At 32.4% G+C, this 20,541-nt stretch overlaps 2 protein-coding genes and 1 long non-coding RNA gene across 5 annotated transcripts in view; 1 reads left to right on the plus strand and 2 right to left on the minus strand.

The window, feature by feature from the left end:
* Nucleotides 1-18,622, minus strand: part of snu (snustorr) — a 50,131-nt gene extending 31,509 nt beyond the window's left edge. The window contains exons 1-2 of one of the 3 annotated variants that reach the window (XM_011309663.1): nucleotides 18,345-18,622; nucleotides 15,552-15,761 (exon numbers count right to left, since the gene is read on the minus strand). In XM_011309663.1, the coding sequence (XP_011307965.1) occupies nucleotides 15,552-15,622 (71 nt within the window). In that variant the 5' untranslated portion in view covers nucleotides 15,623-15,761; nucleotides 18,345-18,622. Of the gene's footprint in view, nucleotides 1-4,681; nucleotides 5,041-15,551; nucleotides 15,762-18,091; nucleotides 18,321-18,344 lie in introns of those variants that run through there. The other 2 variants (XM_011309664.1, XM_011309666.1) reach the window with 2 other exon arrangements.
* On the plus strand, nucleotides 17,126-20,149 carry LOC105269435 (uncharacterized). Its single transcript, XR_892441.1, has 2 exons — nucleotides 17,126-17,244; nucleotides 19,426-20,149. It is a non-coding gene; the product is annotated as an uncharacterized lncRNA (long non-coding RNA).
* LOC105269434 (allantoicase) overlaps nucleotides 19,928-20,541 on the minus strand; it is a gene marked incomplete in the record, with an annotated part of 8,027 nt that continues 7,413 nt past the window's right edge. The window contains 1 exon segment of the mRNA XM_011309661.1: nucleotides 19,928-20,541.

The raw sequence follows: 20,541 nt of genomic DNA on the forward strand, positions 1-20,541 counted from the left end.
TGCTAAAAAAATGCCACTGAGCCTTATTTGAATGTTCACCATAATGTTTCACGCCTCAAACATTTGTGAATTATTTTCTTCTGGTGAAGTGACTAAATTCGCACTCTGTGTTCCATCTATTTAGGTGAAAATTAATTAATCCGGAGAAGAAACAATTTCTTGATTGTGAAAGTTTCTCCTGTAGTGTCCACACCATCTCCGAAGGCAAAGTCGAAGTAATCGATTTATTGACTTTTCACTTCGTTCAAGCGACAATTTTATATACGGAAATAATTCTTGCAATCTGTAATTTTAAACATTTCAGGTATTATCGCTCCTTATTATCTTATTAATTCATGACTATCAATCTTAAGAGCAATTATCGATTACTTTATCAAATATTTGCTTCCTCACTATTTTTTATGTTCAAACGGGGTTTCTCAACTTTTGTTTTCAATATCTTGCATTGTTATTATAACGAAATTGTCATCGTTAATAACAATTTGACGATAGCTTCCAATATCTTCAAAATGATTGAATACATCTCGAAAGTTTTCTTGCAGTCACAAACATTACTTATTACCAAATTATCAAATATAATAATATATTTGAAATAAGTAGCGTACTTTAAATACATTTTGTACTTGATTCTATTATATTTCATGTTCAATGCGATATTAAGGAAAAATTGTTTTTACATTAAAAAAACGGAGGAGAATGCTTTAATAATTAATCAGCTGTTTGAAAGAATAGAATTTAAAAAGAAAGCACCGAAATTCAACATCTAAAAAGTGCTGAAGGATCAGCCAAATCATGCACTACATTCCAAATAAACTACACTAAAATCAAGTATAAGTGATACTAAAAATAATTAAGTAAATGTACTTATTTTAAGTATTGAATATACTTGATTCCATAATATATATATATTTTTTTTTGTGCCTAAATATTGAATAACCAAGAAGTTTTCAAAGTGTAGATGAAAACATTTGAAATTTTGTATATAAGCTATGTTTTCGTATATGGAATCCTAATCCTATGGAATATCCTATGGGATCTTCGGCGATTATAAAAAAAAAAGAAAAAAATATTAATAGAAAATCTCCATGTTGATGACATTGGAGTGGGTAAAAAAGTGAATACTTCCACGTAAATAACAAAAGTTCAATGCGCTTTTATTAGAATTTATTGTCACTTTCGTTTGTAAGTTGACTCTAGAATGACCCGAAGTGGTTTCTGTTGGAAAAAGGAAGGCCTATCCATCCTTTCACCACTCGACTAACAGTAACATCAACAGATTCTCACGGGAACCCAATATTTCACTGTGAAATTCATACACCAGTGCAAGTAATTCCTAAGGACTTTCACAGTTCCCTGTAATTTCAGTGCACGATCAATGTCCTTGAGTTCGCAGTTTGCAAATTTATATTGCAAAATTAATGGATGGATAATTAAGAAACAACTAACATTATCTATTGCATCTCTCCGAAGATTATTGTTACTGGCACTTATAAATCATATTTCATTGCAGTTAACCACTTTTCTTCTTCCTTTTAATAATCATTTTTTATTAGAGTAATTATGTAAGTTTAATATCTCTACCTTTAAATCTGTGACGAAAAATTTGTTCTTCAGAAATTGATATCGCTGAATAGTTGAAAATAAATAAAACTTTGAGATAAATCGTGACTGACGATTTCAAGATTTTTTAAAGGTGCTAATCAAAGTATTGATTAATTGGTTTTCTCCTGATATAATTGTCTTTGTGTGTGAGGAATAAATAATGACTGAGTGCAATGGAAGGGCCAAATCGTCGCCAATTCTTCGAAAGACTGACCCACTGAATCTTTTATATTTGTCCAACTGTGTATTTTCAATTTCACCCAGATATTTACCATTTTGCTGTCACATGAAAAATCATTTGCATTGTCATCACTTTATTCATGCTAAGTGAACACCAAGAGAAATAATTCGATTGTAATAAATTAATTTTAAAGGACAAGCAAATCATCATTTAATAATTAATCCAAATTTCCTGGGATTATTTAAATTTTATTGATTTGTGGACGAAAAAATCGTAAAGAGACAGACCATGAGTAAATGATTTCAAGTGAAAATATTCCTGGCTTTTCCCTAAGATCAACTCTGACAAATGACAAGAACAAAACGAGAAATTTGTTTCGTATGAATAAACATTGATGTCCAATCGAAAATGACGACAAAGACTCGCCGTCAACCAAACAACTCTCTCTTCAACAAACCTACTTTATTTTTGCGCAATTGAAGCTCAAGGACATTTTTAATACACGTGCTCAAGACGTATTTTAATTTGACAGATCAATTGGGCTTTGCACAAGCATCACGTTGTGTTGATCAATACCTACAGTTAAAAAATACTTGATGGAATTAATATCGAGTTTATACGCAGCATAACTCGCTCTTGTGGAATAGATACGTGAAAATTTTATGAACCTGGCGCCGAGGTCACTAGATGAATAAAATTCATATCAAGTCTAAAGGTTACCTGATCGGTGAAACTGTCGTCATTTTTTCGTCTCCGAATATGAATGAAAATCACCACTTATTCACTTCAAAATCGTTTACATTAACTTTTGCATCTTTAATTTATTAATCCATCAATGAACAGTTTCTACTGCACTGGCTCTTAAATGTCTTCATAATCATGATTTATTTTCTTGGTTAAATAATTTATTTTGGTGATTTTCGTAAGAGCTTCCAGGGATTGATTAAAGTTTTTCAATTTATGGTATAGAGTAACAGAAATTAATCAATTCTCTATTATCACAAGTAATCGATTCTTTCAAGAAAAAATATTGTAGGATTTCGTTAAAGCTTGTTAAAATTTATTGTTAGACTTTATTGACCGGCATAAGAGTCACACACATGTTCAGTGATAATTTAAATGTCATGTAAAGTGATGTGATTCCTTCCACAGCCAACAATCGACTATTTTCGCCCGCTACAACGTATTTTGTCACATACATTGCACACTTGTTACTATCCATTAGGCAATAATACCTCTAGAGGGCTACTCCTACTAATTTAGTGAAATTTCTGTCTGAATGTTATGTGAATTTTCAATCATGTGGGTTTCAATGCAATCTCCACCGGAAACGTTTACTGCATTTTTCATTTTCGTCGAAAATCCGAAAAATTTCGGTTTTTTATTTTAAACAATTATTGATATTCCACTGAAATTTTAGGTTTTTTAATTCATTGTGAAAATTTAACAATGGACAATATCATCAAATTCTTAATTAATGGACAAATTGAAATTTAATTATTCGTCAATGAAGAATTCTATAGAAAATTCAGGAGACTGGATTCTTAAAATAAAACAATTATTGATTTTTCGATGAAAGCTTGAATTTTCTAACTAGCCGTGAAAATTTAAATTTTCGATCACAGTTCAATATTCAATATATTAAAATTTGTGGATGAACCTAAAAATGGGGGATTATTGTTATTACTTCAAAAATCCCATCTCCTAGCTATTAAAATTTTCAGGTTTTTCTAGTTGAAACCTAAACTCTAATTTCCCAACAGTGAGGTCTTGCTCTGAGAATGCAACTCGCGTTCTGAACTGAATAAATCGATTGCAATATCAACTTGACAATGGTGCGTGGTTTAACAGAAAAAATATGACAAATAATCATGATTGTCTTTCGGAGAATTCACGGATGTAATTCAACTCGCGTCGCACCTATGTCTATATGATACCCTCGATGACTATTTTCTTTTTTCTTCTGGTTAATTGTCCATTTGTATTTGAGGAACCATACGATAATGATAATGAACTCCCGCCGAGAGAGCTTCCAATGTTTAAGCATTGGATGATTAATTTTGCTTTATAATAATTAAAATATTAGAACGTACTATGGATCCGCAAAGTAGAGGCAATACGAATTAATTGTGCATGAATAATTATTAATGAATTCTTTATGAGACGATTATTGACGTGCATTTAACAATATGCTGTCTGGAATAGATTATATTTTTTTTTCAATTTTTACTATTCCATCTTGATATTCCTTCCTCTAAGTAATAGGAAAATTAGAGAATAAAACTCAAATCTATTTATCAACTTCCACAAAATAAATAACATTGCGAAAAAATAAAGAAAGCTTCTGAAATAATTCGACTTATTTCTGCACCCACATAATGCAACCCACATAATTACGATATTCAGTATTACTAAAATTAATGTGTAACAGCAGAGAATCCATATATTTACTTTCACAGGTAAAAATCGGTTTTGTTAATGGGTCTAACACTCAATGATGTAAGAGACTTGATTTTGCCAGATGTAATAAAAAGATTTTTATTTGAAACTTAAATCATATAATAATCATGAATTATCAATTATTATTATGTTATATTAATTTCACTAACAGTGAGTTTAGCGCATAGCTTCTGGAACTTGTAATCTTTTCGATAAAATATTCCCATTTTGGAAAACAAAGTTTCTGTTCCATGAAATTCTCTTTCCACAAATCATGCATTTCAGCCGATTTGTCACCACTAAAAACTCGTTTTAAATCAAAGCGACAAACAAAAAAAAAAGATCATTTCAGACGAGAATACGAATGCCGGAAGTTGGGAAATTTCCTCAACAAAACGAGAAATCTAAACGAGATCAATCGATTATCGAATCAAATCCCCCATAACCCAATGCAGTTACCTGAAATCAATTCCTTCCAATGACTCCCCTCTCCCTCTCGATCACAACTCGATTGAAAAACCACTAAACAATCACGGAGTAATTATTGACGATTTCCGTCATCATTAAACAACACACAAGAACTCAAATTTCCACATGGAAGAAACACTACTATATAACTCACACGAATTGAAAACAAATGAAAATTAAAAAAAAAATAATACGAATGAATAATTATATTATTTTGGTAAATAATGAGTAATTGTCTCCTTAGGTTAGTTGAGAGTTGAGAAATGTTGAGTTGAAAAAGGGATATTTCGCGGGACTCACGAACGACTTTCGAGTCCTGCCGAAGACTGATCGAGCCGCAAATTGCTGGATCGCTGGATCGTTGGATCGTACGTAGAGAACGATCAACGAATCAGGCAAAGTCCCAGACTTCCCCTCCTATCGCCTCTCTCTCCTTCTTCACCCCCACCTAAGTACATATTTCCCACCTTTTCTTTAACACTTTTTTATTCATTCGTTACCTTCACATCATTTATCTCATTTTCATGGGGATTTATATACGTAACGCATTATTCAATGGTTATCTGTAATCATCCTCGATGCATATTTAAATAGTCGAATCAGGCTGAAGGGCGTGAGGATCCAAGTGAGTAGGTTAGAAGATATTTTATAGAAGACCGAGATGAAAAGTGAAAGTTGAGGATTGAATTCGATTTTTAACGACCTTCACATATACGGAGATATTCGCGTTCACATATTTATGTTTTTAGGTAACGAAATTATCGGGGATTTATCACACATTTTTGTTTTCTTTGCTTTGTTTCTTTGGAATTTTGAAAATTCATTAGCAATTTTTTTTAATAGAATGGATTGAGACGAATTGTACGTCGGGAAATAGATGAAAAATTTTTCTTTACTTGGAAAAGGTAATTACATGTAACACTGGAATATTTTTCTCAAGAAGTAAATGGAAATGAGTTTTTTGAGTTTTTGAGATTTCAATGTAATTTTCGATATTTTCATTGAAAAAGGAAAGGGGTGGCTAGAGAAAGCTACAATAATTTCGATGAATAATTATTTGCTTTATCTGTTTTGAAAACCAGCACCTTCCAACACTATGTTTCTCATTGTGAATAAGAATTTTCATGCACACGTTTCCTGGAATACGATATCGTTTCCCATTTGTGCGATTTCCATTAGATTTTAGTTCGACTTCGAAATAAGGTATTTTTAATGTTCTTACGTGGAAACTCCAAGGTCTGTAATTTTGTCGAATAGCTTCACCCTTAATTTGAAAAATTTGACATTCTCGGTTGCTGCAGCGAACTGTTGTATTGTTAAATGTTCAAGTACTCAGGGTATTACACTGAAAAACAGTTGTGCTGGTAAATAAATTTGCATCTGCCAAGTAAATTTACTCAACAGAAGGAATTATTTTCCTCATTGTACAAGTGAGATATTTTTTTATCAGATAATAAAATTTTTTAATTAGCCTGACAGTTTGGTACTTTGTAGAATTAATAGAATTCTGCTCGCTTTCAATAATTTTTCATTTTCACTGGACTTTGTCCTTTCAAAGACGGCCATGACCACCACCTACTCTAGGTTGCACTGATTCATTTCGCTCGAGTACTTCGAGTACTCATCATTCGATCACTATTTGAGTTATAATGATCTATTGTTTTTTACATCTTCAGATCATCAACCCTGGACTATGCCCCAGAAGTGGAAACATGCCATTAAGAGTACTGAGTAAATTACAGGATGCGGAATCTGTGGTGTTGCTAATTGGTTGGTGCAGAAAAAAGTGGATAATTCTAGACGCCAAAGCAAGAATTTGTATAGCAAGATGTTGTAAAGCATAAACAATACAGAGTTTATGTAGTTTTTTGAAAAATCCAAGTACTGAAAAATTGAAAGAAAGCATAAATGTGGATTTTTATTGTTTTCGACAAATTTTCTTAGAAAAATACTATTTTTTCTAGATATTTATTTATATCTTTATTGTTTTATCTTATCAACGCTCTAATTCAAAGAGGGTTCGAATATTTGTTCATTTTGTCCTGCAAAATAAATCGCATACTGTTGAATTATTATCTGATCGTATGTAGATGCAAAATGAAAGCGTTCTGTAATAATTTTTCTTATTTTTTAAGCCATTTACGGAAGTTATTGAAGTGAAGGAAAATCGGCACATCATTGTATAATGCAGAAGTCCGCAAGAGAAAAATTGCTTCAAGTCTAATGATAATTCAGACGTTTTTTGTACATCGAACATGAGAATAAGTCAATAACTTGAGTCGACTTTTATTTGCAACGTCAAGGAGAAAAATGATGAATTGTTTCATTGAAAATAGACTCAAAGTAACTCGTAACTGCAGCAAGTACACAATCCCCTATAAAGGGTAGAGAGCCTGTTAGGTATCTGGATATTATAGATAGATCGAGTTTTTACAACATTAAAATTCAAACAGCAAAGATTCTTACATAACTATTTGCAATCTCTCCGGATTGACATCTCCGTCGTGTATTACGTCTGAAGTTATTCTTTCCACATGACAATCTAAATTACTCTTAATACTATTGTTACGAGATCAGTCTCATCACTTAAGGAAAAATAAGATTCCTGTTCAATATAGTCAAGCGTTTTGAAGAACCAAATCAACTAATTTTTCAAATTATTTTCTATCAAAACTGAATAAACTATAATTATAGTAAACAAATGATTGCAAAAAAAATCCAAATAGTTTTACTATTTGGCTCGATTATAATTACTCCTTCAATTTTGTTTATTTATATAGTTTCCATGTATTAGTTATTAACTATTAATTTCAAAAGAACACTCGGTCGATAAATTGTATGCAAATTTATCTAGCCAGTAAACATTTTTCCCTTTATATTTTCAAGAGTAATTCGCCGGCAATTGAAGAATATTCAACAAATATATACCATATCCCATCCTACATATTTTCCTAAATAATAATGAATACATAAAATATATATACGAACCATATATTTCAACCATTATTTTTACACACTGAAAAATCGTAAAAAAAGTAAATTGTAAAAAAATTTTTAAGAAATCGTAATTTGTGCGTCAACTTCAATCATAAAATAGATTTTCGAAAGCACAAAAAACAATTTCTTAACTGTAAGTTACATTTAGATTTTTCGGTATGTATTTCTCTGTATGTATACTAATTGGAAATTTATGGTATTTTTAAATACATTGTTACAACCTATAAATTATTGAATATGGGTCATAATAAATTAACAGCGTTCCGGCACTGGAGATGAAAGTTGCAAAAGATAATAAATCTATTGATATATAGTGTCGATAATTTCGGTAAATGGGATAGATTGTGTGAATGACCTCAGGTATGTAGATGTGTTAGTGAAGATTCATGGGTTTTTTCCCTTCGTATTTCGAATTGGCACTGTAACACTGGTCAAGAGACGGCACCCGTCACTTTCCCCAACGATTGCACAACTGTATTCTATACGAACCACTGATGTAATGAAAGTACGATTAAATAACACTGAAGGAAACATACCATTGCGAAAAAGAATATAGTAAAATTGTCGCATCTCGAGGGGAGAGAGGGGAATCAGTACAAATTACATGAAATTCGACCTCGCCCTTGAGCCATTAAATAAAGAGGTCGATTGCATGAAACTATTTCCTCAGAGAAAGTCAATCAATCGCATATGCTTAGAAGTTCAATATTTGATCATTAATCAAAGGAATCTCACAATCCGTCATTGCGTAAATCGAATAAAATCTATTTATTAACTTATTTATTTTGTGATATGATGGAATCCAGTCTATCTGAAATCCTGAAATTCTATCACTCGATTTTCCATTGATTATCAAAACTGACAGAGGGCTAGCCAATTAGAAAAATGGGGGTACGAAATGATACAGAATAAAGTGGTGAATTAGCTTCATCTCTTTTAAAAAAATTATGAATGTAATTTGTGTGTAAAGGATTAATAATATAATTATTTGTAATGGAAATCATCCACAGACTTCTTCATGAATTTGTGAAAAATTTCCGCATATATTCACGAGTTTTTCCAAGATTTCTTAAATTAAATAATAATAATGAGTGTGCAAACGAATCTTTACAGTGATTTTATAATTCTCGAACGCTACGGTCGGAATTTTTTTGTCAAAAGTCTGTCAAACACTCCCTTTTCAGGAATTCGTTGGAGTTTATTAAAATCAAGACTTAGGAGGAATTAAATAATATGAATTTGTCGAAATAGAAAAATATTGAAAATCGTAGAAAATGGATGCTAATGATCTAAGTGAAATTCCCAAATGAGCGAGTTTTCCACAGCTATATGGAGAATTGTGAGAGGATACACCTCTTATTAAAGCCCATCATTATGATTCTCAGTCATTCACCATCTTCACTTACTGTTGAAAATAATAACGACAAATTTCTTGAATAATAAGCATTGCGAAAATGGATGCAATTTTTGGTCCCTTAACTCCACAAAATTTGCGCCTAAATTTCCAATAGTCGTACACCTTAATTGATCAACGAAATACGATAAATCATTAGTATTAAATGAATATTCAATCACATATGGACTGATAACAATCATGAATCTAAGAATCGATGGACTTGGGCATGCATGGTAAAATGTTTTCTACCAATGACGCAGTGGTTTAATGTTATTTGCGTCCGACATTTTTTACTCAAGTTCCCACTATGTAACCTGTAGTCCTTGGATTAATAGCCGATATTTTCAAGTATGAGCCCCATTGAAATCAGAGTAGAATCATGAAGATACAAATTATGATGCTATTCGCACAGAGAAATGGCACAATTAAATTTATTCAGTAATTAGCAGAGTGCACGTGGTATTTAGATGGGAACAAAGACGAGAGAAAAGAGATGTTTGGAATTATTGAGTGTGGGTGTGTGTGTGTGTGTGTAATGTCGACGTACTGTTGGAGCAAAAGCGAAAGTCCTTCAGTGCACACGCACTCGCATCGTCATCCATGTGACCTCTAATTAGCAACACTCGGCATTACCAAATGCTCGGGTAGCCCTATACGAAATTATCAAAATTACGTTTTTTGCTTTCGAATCATACACAAAAGGCTGACCGTAAATTATGGGCTCTGCAACGTCATTTACCATTTTCAATCAGATCAATTACGAAATTAAAAAGAAATTACTTGAAATTTAAAAAATTACTTGCGAGCTTCAAGTCGTTATCGACGGGATTCCAATCGGATAAATTACGGAATTTAAAAAGTGAATAACGATGTCAACCTTGGCGATTACAACTACGAAATGGTCATTTTTGTGTTTCCAATGGGCTTAATTACAAAATTTGAAGGTAAACGATCATTTAAATATCATGAATTACAATTATGAAATCATAATGTACGAATTTGAACCTCGCTATTCATGGGCATAAAATTGTAGTTTACGTTTTCAGTCCATAATCATCTTGAGATTAAACCATAAATTACGAGACTAAAAACGTAAGGCTGCACAAATCGAAAAATTGATATTCCGACATTTAAACCCGTAAATTACGCGGTTCAAATTGAGTAAATTAAAAAACGAAAACCGTCCATTACACTTAAAAGTCATTCATGAATTTTTGAAATTACTCTTTAAAAGCGGAATTTACATGTGCAAATTTTCATTTTTTTGTGCCAGCGAGGATGATTAATTTTGGCGCCCGACTTTTAAGTATGTAAATTATAGAGGTAAATCTTTAGTATATGTACATGAAAAATCAAATTTCAGACGTTTACGTAGAATAATATCGATCACTTATATTTGTCCAATAATTTCAATTGATTGAGTTAAGGCAATAATTTAGAAAAAAATACGGGCAATCCATTTTATTGTCAACTTTTTAACCGATCAATTGGAATCGACTGCTGTTTGAATTGAAATTCAATGGAAAATTGCATAGAACTTTCGAACTTTCTCACTCTGTCATTGTCAAAAATATTATGATTTTGACGAAAAAATTTTATTGAAAATCATTGCCAAGACACGAGTGCTGAAATGAGAGCGAAGATTTGCGACGTAAACGTGAAAGCGGTCAATCCGGCTGCTGCGTTACGTAAAACTATCAACGGAAAAACCATCGTAACCCGCTGTGTGAACCCACTCGGTGGAAAATCCACAAACAAAATCTGTTCCATAATCTCCGGGAAATACCGTGCAATAAATTTATATTGGCGATTGGTATGGCGTCACTTTTGGTCCCGCCCACATCAAATATCAACCTCCGGATGTCCTAAACTTATTCGCAAATACACGGTAATCTTTTACGTAAATACACACCAAGTGCGAATTCTTGCGAAAAGAGGAGTGTACGAATTTTTTGCTACCTTGAACGATGAAGGAATGTTGTGACACGTTAATACCTTGACCACGAGACCGCACTATTATATTCAATAATTTAATTCCATCAAGAGTTTCCATTTCCATTTCCATTCCCATTTATATTTCCATTGCCGTTTATCTTCCTCATTAAAATATATAAAAGATGTATCTGACTATCCGCCATTTTTTTTGTATTTTATGGAGATTTTATGGAATTTTCTTGTAAGCGATGTTTTCCTAAAGAATGTCACAGAATAAATTTATATCACTTTTCAAATTAGTTTTCACTTCGACTTCCATTGTTTCTCTTTGTTGTGTGATTTTCGCCTTGTCAATACATTTTATTAATACACATTTTTGCATTAAAAAATACTAAATTTAGGCCCCATGTCTGTCTGTGGTAATATCCGGTCAGGGGTCACTTTTGCTAAAAATTAACAAATAAGCGAAAAAACTTTTTCGCACGGAATTTTAATCTGTTAATTTGCGTAACGAAGTAGCCGAATAACTTCCAAGAAATAGTATTTTTCACGCCTAGGACGGAAAAAGGGAATCTGACAAATGCGACTTTATAGTCCGAGTCGGAGACGAGGATTATAATGCGCATGAGTCAGAATCACTTTTTTCACCGTGGCTATGATGCTATTTTATGTCATCGTGGCCGAAAACGCGTTTTTATCCGAGCGAAGCGAAGTTAGAAACGCGTTTTACCGGCCGTAATGACATAAATGTAATTTGCTTGTTTACACTTTTTCGGAATTATCTCGACAAAAACTCAAACGATTGACTTCTTTTTTAAAAATGTTTTTCTTGTTGCCCTCTATCTCAAGCAGCGAAAACATATATGCCCGCTCGTACAAAATTTCTACAAAATTTCTAAACGTTGAGTTAAATATTTAATTTTTTATATTAAAAAAAACAGCATATTTTCGTCATTTTTTTAAGATATAAAATGAAATATTTAATTAAAGGGTCTCGAGTGTTAATCGAAGAAATTGTTTGAGAAATAGTTGACTTCATATGCACATTTCATTTCTTCAATTTCGCAATAACAACATGACATACTTCAATAATTTTTCTTTCAAAATATTCCCCTACATGCCCTTTCTGCCAAATCATCAAAATATATACATTTATATGAAGTTTTTAGATTTCGAAACTTGACAATTGAACATTAAATTTATCAAATGTTCAATCCGTCAAGATCTTCTGAAAATACAAGTCTGAGTTTCCAATACCTTTACGAACTTTGATATTTAAATGAATAAAATCCGAATACAATTATTTAAAATTTCAAAATTTTTCACACTCACGTATTGTTTCATTACCGAAGTAAACTACGATCAGAGCATTTCCGTATATTTTTATAGCTAATTGATAACTCTTACAAAAAGAATTTTTATGAAAAAATTACTTACTTGGTCCATTTTCAAAATATTTACGATAAAATCGGCTCTCGAAACAATCCGCTTATACTAGTTTGATTACCCTTGTTTTAATTGTGATAATTCATGTTTCATACAACCTCAAGATATCTTCCATCATTTCATCCACTGTATTATCTATATTCTGACATTATTTCATTGGCCACGAACTTTACCCACCGATAGATGTTTGAATACACACATATTAAATCATAAAAATATTCAGTTCATAAATTGAATATTCGCCCAATTTAGGTTTCAACCTCTTACCGCTAGTTCTCCATACAAAATACAAAAATAATGAAAACATAAGCAACTTGAAATCAACTCACGTATCATTACGGGCGGGAAGTAAGATCCCGAGAAGGAAGACCACCAGCGTTATACCCACCTTTGCATCACTTCAAAAATAATGTTATTTTGAACATTGTTACCTTGACCTTGAATAATCCTGCACAAGACTGTTTGAATTTACATGGCAAGCCAATGGGTCATGGAAGCAGATGAGCAAAAAATCATGAAGGAATTGTTTTCTACTCCAGACGAAACGTCAAACATCCTCATGAAAAAAATTATGGCAAAAAGTACTTTGCGATTGTGACGAGTTGTGCAGCATGAGTTGTGAGATTAAGCAGCGAAAAATCATTTTGGATATTAACGTCTAGTCATTGCTCCTTCTGGCATCTATCTCCATTTAGAATTTCTCTATTGTCATTTAGTTAATATCAACAGAACATTTTTCAATATCAAAAATCAAATCAATTTATTCACCTCCACTTGATCCACCTCCAATTGATTTGGCATAAGTAAATGTCAACAAATATTTCCATTTGAAATGTATGAATTTTCTTGTAGGTAGTGAATTGACTTGGGAGAAATAATTGTTTTTCTGAGTGAAGACAACGCACTTATTCGAAACTTGTGCTGCCATCTTTGGAAAGAAGCGCGATTCTTGTATGTCGGTAGTTTTGTGGGAGTCGACTCAACAGATTCTGCCAAATCTCATTTTTTTAAATTTAATTTGATCATTAAATAGAAGTACTTCCAAAATATGTCATACTCCATTAAAATTCCTCATAAAATGATCGCATATAGTGACTTTAGAGCTTGTACATCACATTAGGCGGCAATTTCGGGAACAGTCATAATTTGATAAATTTTCATAAAGAATTGAGTTTATCAAACGACCTTGAGATCTAACGCAACCTATGTCATCTGTTAGATGAAATTCTATGATTTAAGGCACAAAAAGTTTGTGATTTATTTTTCAATTTGTTTCGAAAAAATGCCTAAACAATATTCAGATGACGTAGAATGAACCCACCCACAAAGTTGGTATATTAACATTGACGTCATGAACTCTTCGAGGAATCCCCAAGCTTGAATCGAAATTTTTCAGGATTTTTTTCCAATGACTTGCATTTTATCTAACTTTTTGTTCTTTTTTTGCTAGTGAATACACCTGGTCTTTGGAAGGATTCACCTCGGACTTTATGGGCCTTGATGGGTCCCCTCCGTCGATTTTTAATGATCAGGACTGGTTCCATCGGTTCTTGACGCCTTTCACTAAAGAACTTCAATGGCGCAGACTTCCAATTTCCCTCAAGATGTACTAATTCTTCATTCAAAAACTTTCACGACTTGATAAAAATTCATACATGCAACTTTTATCAAGTGATAAAAATAAAGTTATCTATTTTTGTTAAAGGTGAAGCATTCTATGGCAATTTCACAAGCTCACCACCTCGACCCCTTACATTTTTTATAACGATTTGTAACGATGTTTATATGACAGGTAGAAGACAATTTGTCGATGTTTTCAAGTTTTTAGCACTTTTTACGGCTGTTCGTAGCGATAAAAATTATAGTTATTCCAATTTTATTGAAAACAGGAAATTAAATTAATATTTTATACATAAATTTTAAGTCCTTCACTGTCTCAACTCAATTTGGTGAACATTCATCAATCTTTCTTTGAGGAGAAACTCGTGGAGAATTTGTAGATCTTCTTAAGGAATAAAATGAGAATGATTCACTCCGCGTCTCGTGGACTTTAGTTTGAATCATTGGACTCGGGATCAAATTCTCCTTTACTAAGTGACCACAGGCGTAACTAAAAGTCGTGAGTACCGAAATTCATAAGATTTCATGTTCAAAGTTCATTTTAGGAAGATAGTATCCAAAAAATAGTATATAATTTGCATGCATTCGAGCAAGTTTCCTATCATAATTATTGCTCGGCAATGCAAAAAAGGGCGATTTTACAAAATATACTGTTACAATCATAATAAACTGAAACAGAGAATCACCTCTGCTTTAGATGATCTAAAGTTCAGATACTAAATCATATAAAAATGCTGAGAGTGCCCCTTCATGACCGAATGACTCATATCAGTACAAATATGTGATCTGTATTCAAGAGAAGACTCATGATTTCCATTTATAGCGATATGATTATTATCCATGAGATCGGTAAGAGCCTTGCAGAAATCTAAAATGATTAATGTAAAAAAACATCTTTGAAAAAAAAATCATTTGAATTTCAGACATCTACATCTCCATATTCGCAAGAATAAAAAAGTGGAAGGTATGTAATTATCTTCAATGTAATTACATATCAACGAATTATTATTATCTCTCTATGACAACATGTATTTCTTTTTGTATTCAACAAACAAAATGAATGCAAATGTTGCGGAATTTTTCAGCTCGAATGGACATTTTGACAATGAATGGGATATCTCTTTCATTGATACGATATTTATGGTGAAAGTTCTTTCGGTACATGAGGAAGAATTGCGGAAGCTAAGACACACGTTTGGCGGGACGAGTAATGACCGGCAGGAGAAAATACCATGTTACTTTAATTTATTAATCAATGAACCAACAAATTTAATTTCATCAATGACAATTGCCACGTGAAATGATTGATGAATATTCCATCGGTTCAAAAATACAATAAGAAAAGGCTTTTAGGCTTCTGCCCGATAACTATTAACAGAATTCGGTCAATTGATAGAATACGATGCTTCAGATGATCTCTCAAAAAATTAGATTTCACACGATTAACAACTTGTTGTTTTGACTTACCTTGTTAATCCACTGCTCCAACTAAACATTTTTCTAATTCTCTCTGCTTGCGGATCGTCCTTCATGGTCATTTTGTAGTTTTTAATGGTATTCCGTCTCCTCGGAATGAATTTGTTAGCTACTTCGCGTCCCCAATATTTTCAGGTACAAATCCTTTTCTTCTTCTTGTGTCAGAACATTTTTTTCTCATTTACGGGTGATATCGCGTCACTGAAAGTGAAACGCAAATGTAAAATTGCAATAGACAAGTAAAATTGCAATAGTTCCTCTCACTCATGCGTATTTATTTTTTTCCAAGGAATGAAAAGAGGTAATTGTATTTATGGTTTTATACGTATTGAGGTGAACACGGGCGATTTCTTCATCGTATAGTATTGGAAGTTATTATTAGAAAGTGTTGGCTCGGTACTGGACGTATGAGGTGAAGCTGTTTTATTTTTTATTTATTTTTCATTTTTTGCTTGAACGCATAACTGATGAGCGACGGTGATTGAGCCAAGTGAAGAGTATTTAAAATTTCCATATTACTATTGACGCATTTTTAATCAATCCAAGAGAGAGACAGTTGACAACAAAATTAATCATAACCTCTGATGACTATAACTATAATAATTCCTGCATTTAAGTGCGCACAAATCAAATGTTGATAAAAATTGTCAAAAACTTGTGGAAAACTATAGAATTTTGCCAGAGAAATTCTTTCATTTTTCTCATATTGAGTCAGGTATATTATTAAGTCAAGTGAGATTTGGAATAAAATAATTGAAATGAAATGAATCAATAATTAATGTCGTTGAGGGTAATGCACTTATTTGAAGTGTAAAATATAGTAGATTGGGGTATATTTTTTGCACAAATGAATTGGATTGGTTTGATTGAACCGGTCCTCCTTGCCTCCACTTAACCCAACCATAAGACTAGTTAATTCTCGTATCATCGGAATGCTGACGAAATCCCATGTACATTAGAAAGGATTTATTTTTCGTGAAAGTACGTATTTGATAATGATACTCGCTACGTAAACGCAAGTACAACATAATGCTGTTGGAGTCTAACCGCAGTAGAGACTCGAGACCTACATTCATGACATCCACCAACGATGCCACCATAGCCCCGTTTTTTAAACCAATCCCCGAAAGGATCTTCCGACTCACTTGAAAAAGAAAATATTCCGCTATATCATATACATTCTTTAAATATTTTAAATACTCACAGAAAATAACCGCACGGAAATCAAGTATATTTTAGACTTAATACAAGCACATATGTATATTATATATTATATTTGATTCTAGTATAGTCGATTTTCAATGTCCTACATGATTTTGATGCTCCTTTTAGAGTTTTGTTTGTTGTTGAATTTCGCTTCTTTATCCATTACCCTTTTTTGTAAACAGTTGCTCCTGTTTAGCTTTCAAATTATTCCCATATTCTCATCAATTTCTTTGTCCAAAACATAATTTATTGATACCGCATTGAAAATGGAATATATTAAGATCAAATAGACAATTAATATTAGTGTTTTAGATTGTGATATAGATATGAGGATTCAAGTATATTTTTTTTGTAGATGTTTCAGGTGAAGTATAGCAAGTAATTGACCACTGTAATCATAAATACAATTACTTCTTAATGTGATCAGATGAACACGATAATTCACGAGTGGTGAATCATGCCAAGTGGAATTTTGAAGGTATGTAAAAATCCTAATTAAATTTGAGTCATTATGGTACAAGAAATTTTCTATATATTCATTTACTTCCTATACGTCATTGACAGAAAATGATAATTCACCGAATATCAATAAAATTGCCTGAGTTGCCACGTGAAATAGAAATAGAACATCCATTATTTGCATCTTTATTTCAAGGTCTTTCAACTTTAGAAAATATCCGACATTTGATATTTGTTCAAATGAGTTTTTAGATAAGAAGAATATCATTAAAGTTGAAACAATTTTTAATGATGGCATTATTGTCAGGTATTATCGTCAATAACAGTCAATGCCATGGATCTACAGAATTGAATAATTGCACGTAGTTCTACTTGATTGTCATAGCAATAGTTTTTAAGATATTCTAACGACGCAGAAAGGCCATGACTTATTGACTTCTGCAGTCATGAATATTCCACTTTTTTTTCCATGTTTTTGATACAATTCTCATTTGTTGAAGCAAAAACTTAACAGGTTGTGGACTTCCGACTAGCCAGTAAACACATAAGTCCAAGTAAAAAAATCAATGATTTTTTCAACAAAATTATACGAGAAACGTCTGTCATAGTTAGTCTCCTCTACACTTAATGATATTTATTACCGAAATGAATAAACTAATTAATTGGATGATTCATTTCATTTTTTCCCGTTCAAGCACTTTTTTTAATAACTTTTAAACTCGTGCAGTTGGTAAATAATTTTCCAGAAGACTTGGAAGTGATTTAAAAAATTTGATAATTTAATAGCAGAATGAATTTTAAAGCCATTATTTGTTTAATCGTATATTTCAGATGAACTGTTTATTCAATCTCGACCTTCTAAATACCTCGAAACACCGGAAATCACTTTATGTTTTCCGACAGCTCATCATATTTACGTTCAATATCACAGTCTCAACAATCAATAAAATCCACAGGCCATAAAATCGAATCACCAACACAGAAAGCCTCAACCGAAAATTCTCCCTAGCACTCAATCGTCAACAATTCTAAAAATTTTCCACTTCATACCACACACATTTGATGAGTAAAAAAAAATGCTATTTTCTAGTTAATGAAGAATATCAACTTGATGTTTACCCGTGTATGAACACAACACGAAAAAACAAATCCACGCGTCCTGCGAGTTGGAAAGTTGTTTTTTTCTTGACTCTCTGTATTGGAAAATCCTCAAGAGATAGTGGAGCAATATTAAATTTAACTTAAACACAAATTTAACTTGGAGAGCGTATCGGATATATCGACTAGAGTTGCGCGCGTTTGTAATAAACAATTGGGCACTAGATGAATGAGAAATACGCGCGTTGTACAAGAGTTGGTCGTACGCCCATCCGTTGGACTTTAACGACTGACCTGGTGTACCTCACCCACCTCACCTGTCTTTCCCTGCACTTTCCGACTGGTCACTAATGAAAGTGCACAGACCCCACTCATCTCATGTACCTGTTCTCCATCTTGTCCCGTCATACAGACACACAAGCACTTATTTATCATTTTAAGAAAGAAATATCAAATTCCAATAATCAAAATTGGTACCTGTACATTTCCACCGTCATATACTGCCGTTTTTAAACTTGACTTATTTTTTATTCGGCACTCATATGCACTTTTTGGGGGTTTGAGAATATTTTATAAAAATCAAAAGAGAATATATGCCCCTTGTATTTTTTCGCTTTTCTCCTCTCTCTTTCAAAACTCTAAAATTTCCCCATGAATTATCCTATTAATAAAACAAGCCACTTCGAAAAACAATTTTATCAATAATAGTCGAAGAATTTATTTTCGATTTCGGTCATTAGAAAATTTTGAAATAAACGGATAGACGAAATGGAATGATAAGCACTCATTAAAGGTATGAAACACTCTAATCGTAAATTCCATGTTTATTACTCGGCAACTTGAGTAAACAATTGCACATTTATTGGATTCCACACGAATGACCTCGTTAGAAACTAGCAATGAATTTTTCATTAGCATTTTTTTCGATGAAAATATCAACGACTGAATGATATAGAGAAGTACATTTGTTCAGATTATAATCATCAAACATTGAATAAGATTGCGCGATTCAAAAGAGGTAACTGTACGCTTTTGAATTGAGTAGTAGGTGCCATGAAGGTAAGTTAGTCTCTCTCATTCAAGTTTTTCTCATTTTTTAAAGGATTCTACAAGATGGCCGTTGAGGAATCTCTGTGTCATCGCCGTCATCGCCTGTGCAACCATCGCTGTCTCTCTAGCACCTCTCACTTTTCTATAGTCCGTAATTGTTAAGTTTTATCGAAAAATGTTTTTGCCGTCCAGTGGATAAATTCTCTTTTATTTGGGTGAATGGATTTGGGTCATTACAGACTCAAATCGAGTTTAGGTTGATAGAGGAATTGGTACTTGCAGTAATTTTGAGTATCTTCTTATTTTTTTATTTTTTCATTCAAGGGAACGGAATATTTTCGTTAAATTAATCATTCCTCGAAAACTCTGCAATTCCCGGAAGATGATTTGATTTCTTTATTCATTTTAATTAATTTCCATTTCGTGGGTGTCATTTTTGTATTAACTTCTGTTATAATTCTTGAAAAATAAGTCATTAGCCCCCTCGCAGACATTCAATAATACCTACCACATGAAATGATTACCTAAGGTATATTTTTCAAATAGGAACATAATTTTATAATTGATGGTCTTATGTTTTTATTGGTTTATTGTTGTAAACAATCTATAACTTTAAGATATTCCACGATAGTGGAGAGACAATAAATCTTGCATAAATAGATGTAGGTATTTGATAATGTTTTTATAAGCGATTGGGTTATGAATAATCTCTTGTTATTCCAGGAATAATAATGTACCTTATGAATGAATGGAGATATTTTGATGGTTATAATGAAGAAAATATAACAACTAGGAGTGAGCGTATCCAAAAATGCGATATCTTGAAATGCCACCGTCCGGGGCAATTGTTAATCGCACGTGGCTCACTGGGCCATTCCAGTCCAGAACATCAGATGAGTAAACGTGAGACTTATCAGCTGATAACTGTAGATATATGAAGAATTAGTGAATAATTATAAAAAATCAATGAACCAATTATAAACGAGATTTATAAACAAAATTCGTCAAGAAATATCAAAATATTAATGCGATAACATTCGTTCAGATGGATAAAATAAATTAAAAGTCAGGGATAGATCTTCAGACTCAGATAATATCTTGAGTAATAAATTCTTACAGTTTCTTTCACGTGATCTTTTTGTTCTCTTCTTATTAAAAAAAAAACACG

The sequence above is a fragment of the Fopius arisanus genome, unplaced genomic scaffold (genome assembly GCF_000806365.1).
Source record: "Fopius arisanus strain USDA-PBARC FA_bdor unplaced genomic scaffold, ASM80636v1 scaffold00069, whole genome shotgun sequence".
Taxonomy (NCBI): Eukaryota; Metazoa; Arthropoda; class Insecta; order Hymenoptera; family Braconidae; genus Fopius; species Fopius arisanus.